Below are 8930 nucleotides of genomic sequence, written 5' to 3' on the forward strand. Positions count from 1 at the left end.
CTTTTTCAATCAGATACTGACTTTTTAGGAATTAAACAAAATACACCTGGTGTTTTTTGTACATCTCAATGGGTGGCTATTTTGCCTCTTGATGTTAACTGAAAATGACCACAATTGTTCGGACATGGCTTAACTCCAAAAACTCCTGATGTCATGCCCGTGAAGTCATTTTCCGGGACAGCCAGCGAGTGAGAAAAGGGCAGCCTCCAGTGATAGGAAAAAAGGTGGATGTTGCTGTTAATCGATACTCCACACTATTAATCAGAATGCAATGTTTAGAATCGTGGACTTGAGCATTGGTTTGAAAAAAGTTTTTGTTGGGATTCCCTTAAACTGATGAGACAAAATAACAGTACATAAATTCATAACTTACTCTCTTTTTCTTTATTTAACTATCTACAAATTATCATTTGTGCAGTTAAAATGCAGTGTCCAACTCGTGTCCGGGCTCGTCTGCCCGTTAAAAATTCAACGCGGCCACAGAGCACAACATTTTGACCTCTTATTTGCAATAATGAAACGTGACGTCCGCTTTGAGTAAACATGCCATACTTCTCCGCGCCGACAGACGGCGCTAGCTAAACGTGGCTTCAACCGCATCTTGTGTTTAAAAGAAGAACCAACAGAAGAAGAAGAAGAAGAAGAAGAAGAAGAAGAAGAAGAAGAAGAAGAAAAAGAGGAGGCTGCCTTTCCTGCTCGAGTCAACACATCGGCTTTTCATCAGAAGTTGAAACTAGCAGGCTAACTCCAGCAAGCTAGCTTCGAAAGAAACAACCCTTCCTAGGTTGTCTCCTTCTTCCCGACGGACCGACTTCATGCCCCGTTTCAGCCTTTGAATGTGTCGGCGCTGCGCCAGGTGTCGGGCCACACAGGAGGAAAATGTCATCTTTTTCACATAGGTAATGGTCCATTTCAGGAAACGTTGAATTAAGCCAAGTTTACTCTAAGTCATTCTCCGATGCCGAACGAAATTCACGTTCTGTTGCCATTTTCGTAACTTTCTTTGTCTTTTCCATTGTTATGTATACACTATACACTTAACATAAATGTCAAGAATTGTATCATCCGCTGCATTACCATTTGTAATGAGTTTTATTTGCTGGCAATCCATCTTTATGAGATGCCGGTGAAAACTGTGCCATGTTTTATATATTTCATATCGATATGCGAAAACAGAATGTGCTGGCGTTTGAACTTTGCTCAGTTGGATTTGAACATCCTCTAAAGGTGTTCAAAATGTGTTCTGATAATCCAATGCTTAAATAGGTACCCTTCAAAAGCAGTTCAACCACGGAGGCCAACCTGTGTGCAGCATAGCATTCTTGCATGCAATTGACTGGTTGTTCAGGTTCAGGTTTTGCTGCAGCGGGCTCCTGGCAGTCCAGGCCACTGCCGAGCGGCACACAAAGACGCTCTGTGTGAATCAGACTTGGTGACCTTACCTCGGATGGGGTCCGATCCCTCTGCCACGAAGGCAAAGGAGCACACCTTGTTCATTCATGTGCACTGGGCTGGAGTGTCATCACGGATGTGCTTGACTCATCTTTGTCACCTAACTTGAACTAAGTAATACAGATTAGTTTTGTTTTGCTCATTTATTCTAGTTCGGGTGTGAATATAGTATTTTTTGCAGTTTTGCAGATCAAGAAAGGATCTCTTGAAATCAAAAAAATGATAATCATTGCACCGACAAAATACCAGACTAAGCACGATTTAGATTATTGTGTGAATTTATTTTCGGTTCCAGTTTAAACACTTACATTTCCTAAATATCTTTATCGTTAAAATAATTGAAGAAAAGCTCAGTTCAGATGTCATTCCCAGTTTTATTTTGTCTTACTGCGTAGTGTAAATCAGTTATTGTCAGACTTTTTTTTTTTTTTTACATACAAATATTTTTCAACCAATTTCACCGTAATGAGGACAAAACATTTTTTGATGAAAAAATTAAAGACTCATGACATGGTCCTGTGCCATACATGTCTGATTTATGAAGCTTTAGAACAACTTCTGTAGTGTTAACTCTAGGAGTGATTTGTTAAGAAGCTCCTTAAAAACAATGTTTTGATTCTGGCCCATCTGCTGGAAAATTGTGTAACTTATAACCATCAAAATGAATAAAGGCAATCAATGTTTTGCAGTGGAGTCATTATACAGTTTGGCATCAAATTGTTTCATGTCCCAATTAATTTGCTATTATTTTGAAAACCAAATTATGCTGTTCCCGCCATGGCATTAAAAAGCGTTAAGATTTCTTCAGAAACCCTTTTTTAAAATCGCACATACCCTTGAAAGTGCTTTCACTGACCTCCATTTGAGAACGTTTGCTGTAGATAATAACATGTCGCATGGATGTTGAAAATACTTAAAAATAATTTCTTCCTTTTTCTTGACAGTATTGCCTGTTGTTTTATTGCCTCAAAGGGTTTGTCCTGCCCTGGTGTTGCTTCTCTTCCCATCCTTGGTCACCGCGCAAGAAGAGCCCTCCATACTGGACGGGTGGCGTGATGTGTGGCTGTTTCGCTTCATGGTCAACGTGCTGGGATATTCAACCATCATTATCCCCGGCTATTTTCTTATCCGCTACTTCAAGCGCACAAACTATTTGGATACAGGTGCGATTCGATGTTTGTCTTTTCACTTTGATTGGACATCACACAGTTTGTGACTTCTTTTTCAGGCAGCGGCTTATGCTATCCAATCATCAAGGCGTGCGTGTTTGGAACTGAAGCAAAGTCTGGCCTGTTGGACGACGTGTCCATCACATCCCGGAACGAGGGAGAATCGGGCTCGTCGCTGCGACAAGCCGTTCGCTTGATCTTTTGTGCCGCTGGGCTTCAGGTGAGGATCCTCCCTTTAAATACACAAGTATAAATGTGGAAGCTTCAAAAAGAACCAGTTGAGACATAATCCTTTTATGATCATAGAGGGAGGATTGTTTAATATTTGATTTAGTTACGCAACAAATCTGGCTTAAACATAAGTCAATAAGTAATGACTTCTATTACAACAACGTTTCATCTTTATGGGAAAATTCACATTCATAATGCGGCTCTGTATAAATCAAATGCATAACTGCACACAGTTTAAAAATATGTCGTACTGGTCAAAGGTTTCGAAATCTCATCATATTTGAACGTCTCAAACCCTTTAAGATGTCAAGAATTTATTAAAGGTTTTAAAATGCACAGCTGTGAGATGAAGCCAATCCAGTTTATAAAGCATCAAATCTACTGAGAAAAAACATTGATCAATGAATTGCGAAAATTATATGTTTTTAATCGCGTTAATCTAGTTTTTGATATCTAACTTTATGCTTCCTGTATTCTTATTATATCCATTCAATTCATCAGGCTGCTTGTTCTTGAGGGTTGAAAAATCGAGGTCAATCCCTTGAGTGGACACTATGTAGTTGGCTGTCATTATGTCGGGCATAACCTGAAAGGCTCCTGTTTTGGATGGGAGGGATAGTTCAGGAGCAGAAGGAAGACGTGAAAATGGAAATGAGTATGTGAGAGTTATAAATTAAAAAAACAAACAAAACAAAAAACACAATATGGCACCTTTTATCAAGATTGAGTGCTATACCTTCTTTTTAAGAGAAAGCTTGCTTACCAGAGAAGCAGCTCAAGTTTAGCCTACCACATAAATGCAAAGCACCCAGCTGTGACTACAGCAACAAAGACGAAAATGTAGCGATCAAATCAAATTGCACTATTCCTCCTGACTGTTGTAACTAAAGGCTTCAGCCAGGACTTGGGAGGAGTCTCAAATACAACAAAAAGTAAACGGTTACAACTGCATCGGTTAAAGTCTGTTGAAGAAAATGAAGAAGACGTCGTTTGCTCGCCGGCTCCCGCTCACTGTGCTGTTTTGGTGTGCCAGGCTTCATACCTGACATGGGGGGTCCTACAGGAGCGGGTCATGACCCGATCCTACGGCGCCTCAACTCCAGAGGAGGAGGGCGAGCGATTCAAGGACTCTCAATTTTTGGTCTTCATGAACCGGATTTTGGCCCTGACCGTGTCGGGCCTGTGGTGCCTGCTTTTCAAGCAGCCGCGCCACGGCACGCCCATGTACAAATATTCGTTCGCCTCGCTCTCCAACATAATGAGCAGCTGGTGCCAGTACGAGGCGCTCAAGTACATCAGTTTCCCCACTCAGGTCCTGGCCAAGGCCTCCAAGGTGATTCCGGTCATGCTCATGGGTAAGATAATTTCCCAGAAGAGCTACGAGTACTGGGAGTACCTGACGGCCGCCCTTATCTCGCTGGGCGTCAGCATGTTCCTGATTTCCAGCAGTGCCGACAACCACCCGTCCAAAGTCACCACCTTCAGCGGCGTGGTCATCCTGGGGGGCTACATAGTCTTTGACAGCTTCACCTCCAACTGGCAGGACAACCTGTTCAAGTACAAGATGTCATCGGTCCAGATGATGTTCGGGGTCAACCTCTTTTCCTGCCTCTTCACGGTGGGCTCGCTGCTGGAGCAGGGCGCCTTCTTCGACTCGGTGGCGTTCATGGCGCGCCACTCGGAGTTCGCCTTCCACGCCGTGCTGCTGTCCGTTTGCTCGGCGTGCGGCCAGCTCTTCATCTTCTACACCATCAACCAGTTCGGAGCCGCCATCTTCACCATCATCATGACGCTGCGCCAGGCCATCGCCATCCTCCTGTCCTGCTTCCTTTACGGCCACGCCATCACGCCGGTCGGCGGCATCGGCGTCGCCGTGGTGTTCCTCGCCCTCTTTTTGCGGGTGTACGCACGTAGTCGGGTGAAGTCGGGCCGGAGGCAGACGCTGCCGATGGCGCAAAAGGTGTAGCGTCTGCACCCAACTGAGGACTCGGACCACCTTTTCTGTGGCGCTTTTTTAAAATGGCTCACATCAATTGTTTTCTGTCTATTAGGTACCGAAAGGGATTTTTTTTTTTCTCCCCATTTGGTGTATTGTGCCTCCAAGCAGTTCATGAGATTGTAGGATGTTTCACGACCTGCCTCTTTACAGTCACTCTTCTCCCTCGACCAACATGCGTGGCTAGTACGGCTTCTTTTAAGCTCATGGGAAATTTTCACCTGAAAGAGGAAAATCGTGAACTTTTTGTGAGTGGTGTATGTAAGCTTTATGGCTAAAACAGTTAAAGGCTTTATTGCGTTGGCCATCATTGACACTGAAACGAGATGGTCAATATCGTAAAATTCTATGTGTTTCTGTCACAGTCACCAGATGTGCTTCCCATGTGGAGAACGAGCGGCCTTTATGAAACTGCACATATACTCGATGGACACTTGATTACATGTCCAAGTACACCTTGTTTCAGGGCTTATTCTTACGCCGCTGAGCATATGTGTGCCCACTACTCTACAATTGTGGGAACCTTGTCGTGACCAAAAGAAATGCTGCAAGGAGTATTTTTCTTTTTTTCTCTTTTTAAATTGTCTCTGTTACTGTATTTGTAACCCTCCTGTTATGTTGGGGGTCCTGTTGACCCACTTTTAAGTTAAAAGAACAACTAACTTTTTGCTATCATACTTGGCAGCAATAATCAAGTGAAAAAAAACATTTGCTTGGGATGCTTTTGAAACATTGAGCGTATTCCAGGTCAAACCTGACAGCAGGAGGTGAGAAATTAATCATTTTGACTCGTGTGTGACGGAAATGGTTAACAAGCTAAATGTTTATTGCCTTGCGTTTGCAATATGACATTGCTGTGTTACTGACTCATTTAAGTGTGAGGAACTACAAAGGAGCAGTTTCATTCGATCGGGTCAAATTAATCCATTTTAAAGTTGATCTACTAACCAAAATATCACTATCAGTCTATTAGATTTTCAGTGAAAATTACAAGCAAAGCTAGCTGTGCATAAAACATAACCCTGGTCAAAATGACCCATTTTCATTTTAAGAACTACAAATGATTTCAATAAGATGTATCAATTAAAAAAATGATTTTGACATTTACATTGAAAACTTCATTTTTCCTTCATTATCACTGTTTTTTTTTTTTTTTGTGGGTCAAACTGACCCATTTTTAAGTTTTAGAACCACAAGGGGAATTTGTTTAAAAAAAAAAAAAAAACGATTACTTTGAAATATTTCCAACACAAATCTTAAATAATCAACAGCCCTGGGTCAAATTGACCCGGGAACATTATTGCTGTTCCAAAAGAAACCAACCTAACAGGAGAGTTAAACTTGTTTATGTTCACCATGTCTGTCGCACTGCATCCTAGATCTCACCCATGTGAACCATTACAGCCCATGTGTGGGGGTGACCTTTCATAAACACATTCAAGAGGTAACTCTAAGTTGTTGCTTATGGTAAGTGGATTATTAATAAAATGTGTATTAATATATAACGATGTTGTCATGTTTATATGTTTTGGTAGATAATTGACACGTCACCGTTTCATTAAGGAAACCGCCTAAGTAGGTCAACTGCCAGGCTTTTTCAACTGCTCTAATTATTCTAATTAAAAATCTATAATAGTCTAACAGTGGTTCTCAACCTTTTTTCAGTGATGTGCCCCCAGCCAAGTACCTCTTAAACAGTACAAAGCACTTTTGGGTTAAAAAAAAAAAGACTAAAAACATGCCATTTGTGTCATGTTTTGTGTCACCTTTCGAGCCTTTCAAATTTCATTTGTGTTGGCCTGCAAAAGAATAATCAACAAAGTACTATTTTGGATCATAGAAAAAAATCTGTCAAAAAGAAACAATAATACATATTTTTTATTAATATAAAATGTCAGACCTGTTCTTAAAAATGTACATAAATACTTGTCCACAGAAAAATATTAAAGTGTCCTGCTTTGGGGTTACAGTACTGTAGAGAGATGTTCACAAAAAGAATTCATTTAATTATTAATAAATATCTGTCCACAAAAAATAATCAACATAACGTGCCGGACCTGTTTTCAATAAGAAATAATTATGAATAAATATTTGTCCACTGAAAAATATTCAACATAAAGTGTCCTGTTTTTGGATTACAATAGAGATCTTTTCACAAAAAATAAATCATTAATTTAAATTATCAAAAAATATTTGTTGCCCAAAAAGTAATCAACTTAGCGTCCTTTTTTGGGATGATAGTAGAGATGTATTCACAAAAATAAATCATTGACAGGTAACTAGGGATACTGGTCTAACATGTATAGACTCATTCACTACCCCTGACCATTATTAACGTCAAATATCAACCGGGCTGGCACTGAAACAGTCAACTTATTCACTGCCCGTCCAGTCAAATGGGTCTTTCAGGACTATAGCCGTTAATGGCATTGAATGAGTTAAAATCTCAACTCAGACTTGAAACTCGAATTTCAATATCTAAGCCTGGCTTGAAATAGTGATGTTGGAAATGCTGTTTGAAACCCTAACTCTTTTTTTTTTACGACTACTGTATAGTCGTCAATCACGTGAAATAGAAAAGTTTATTCAGGAGGCCAGTTCCTACTCAATTTAATTAATAATGGATTCTTAATTGCCTGAATCCTGTTTTTGGAAAACATAAGAATTCAACAAATTAGTAACCATCCTGTTACTATCATTCAACCATTGCAAAATGCAATAACCTGGAGAAACCATGAGAAAAAAAACTGGAAATGTGTCATGGATGTGAATGACATAATAGTTACATGAGTAGCAGTAACTTAAAATTGATATCCAGGAAATGTGATGATTATATGTTACGTGTTTTTTTTTCTTTTTTTTGCTGTATAAACCCGCCCTTGGCTGACTCACAAACCTCAACACATGTAATGATTCACAACCTGAATGCCTCGTTTTAATTGTCATGCGCGGGAACTCGCTTTCCACCCTCGTCGATCACACATTAGTTCACTATGGGGGAATTTCCTGTCTAGGATATGTCAAAATATCAGCGTTACAACACATAATACAATACCGGAAACCTCTGTGTTGACCTAAAAATTCTCTATTGTCTGCCATTTTTGATTTTAGTGTGTTACGTGCGCATCTATCTCCGCGTAACTTGCGCGCGCTCGTGATGAACAACAAGGCACTCTAAACATCACACAGCCAGAAGCCACCGGCCCTCATGCTGGCTCTCGGTCTAGCTAGCTAACTGCACATTGCAACTACTGTATAGCTAAATTCAACCCAAGGTTGAATAAAAAAATGCGCTAGCAACATAAATACAATTATTCCATCAATAGTAATTGAGGAACTTTAGTCGGTCATTAAGTTCTAACTTTTTAGTTTAGTATTTGAATTCCTCAGGTAATTTACTTTAGAACATGAATGCCTATTTTGTTCTCATAACCAAATTGATTACTTTAGTACTTAATTTCTTGACAAGTTATGAGTACTGTACTTCAATACCTAATAAATTTAATTAGCGTTTTAAGCATGTAAATAAATTACCATTGTACTTAATTTGCCACGAATGTTTACACTCCTTTAGCCAAACAATTTAGAAAAATATGCATATTCAACCCTTTTGAATATTTGAAGTGTGTCCGCAATCAAATTTAGGTTACTTAGGGAATGTGTTGGCCCACCAGATGATGCATGTGAGTTATCTTTTCCAGACATATTTGTGTAGCATGCAGATGAGGCCGCCCGCAAAGGTCACCGAAAGGTGCGACAAAGCTTGAGGAACCCCCTTCACCAAATTAGTGCATTTGTGGGTGGAAAGCATTAGATAATAGTCAAACATTTCCACAGGATGTTATAATGTGCAGTCACACAAGGTGTTGCTTCTGTGCAATATTGGAAGCCTGCACTCACACTTGAATTTTTACACGTTACACACACATTGTTTTATCATTTTGAAAATCCAATACTTCCAATTATGTATATAGTTTTCCAAGGGCAATTGTCCTCCCAAAATATGTCAAGCTAAGTTGAAATTGCTTTTGGTTTGTAGTACAAGTTGACCACCTAGTGGCGAATAGAGGAAACGCAAAAAT

General features: G+C 40.0%; 1 protein-coding gene across 2 annotated transcripts; it reads left to right on the top strand.

Annotated features, from left to right (window-relative positions):
• Positions 1 to 678: 678 nt before the first annotated feature.
• slc35b2 (solute carrier family 35 member B2) lies at positions 679 to 6353 on the top strand. Of its 2 annotated transcripts, none has more exons than XM_088402650.1 (4): positions 679 to 899; positions 2397 to 2615; positions 2681 to 2841; positions 3886 to 6353. In XM_088402650.1, exons 2-4 carry the CDS (start codon positions 2528 to 2530, stop codon positions 4816 to 4818), a joined length of 1182 nt encoding a protein of 393 aa, XP_088258776.1. In that variant the 5' UTR covers positions 679 to 899; positions 2397 to 2527; the 3' UTR covers positions 4819 to 6353. The 2 variants fall into 2 exon arrangements, with proteins under 2 accessions (XP_088258776.1, XP_088258775.1); XM_088402649.1 differs by having other exon boundaries at positions 2425 to 2615.
• The last annotated feature ends 2577 nt before the right edge of the window (positions 6354 to 8930 follow it).

Source organism: Hippichthys cyanospilos, chromosome 20, assembly GCF_059441005.1.
Source record: "Hippichthys cyanospilos isolate Australia breed blue-spotted pipefish chromosome 20, RoL_Hcya_1.0, whole genome shotgun sequence".
NCBI lineage: Eukaryota > Metazoa > Chordata > Actinopteri > Syngnathiformes > Syngnathidae > Hippichthys > Hippichthys cyanospilos.

Excerpts from the sequence above, each read along its gene's own strand:
- slc35b2 (XM_088402649.1), top strand. The coding sequence starts at position 880 with ATGTCATCTTTTTCACATAG. Across the intron at positions 900-2,424 it reads ATGTCATCTTTTTCACATAG|GGTTTGTCCTGCCCTGGTGT; the intron begins GTAATGGTCCAT and ends ATTGCCTCAAAG. Across the intron at positions 2,842-3,885 it reads TTTGTGCCGCTGGGCTTCAG|GCTTCATACCTGACATGGGG; the intron begins GTGAGGATCCTC and ends TTGGTGTGCCAG.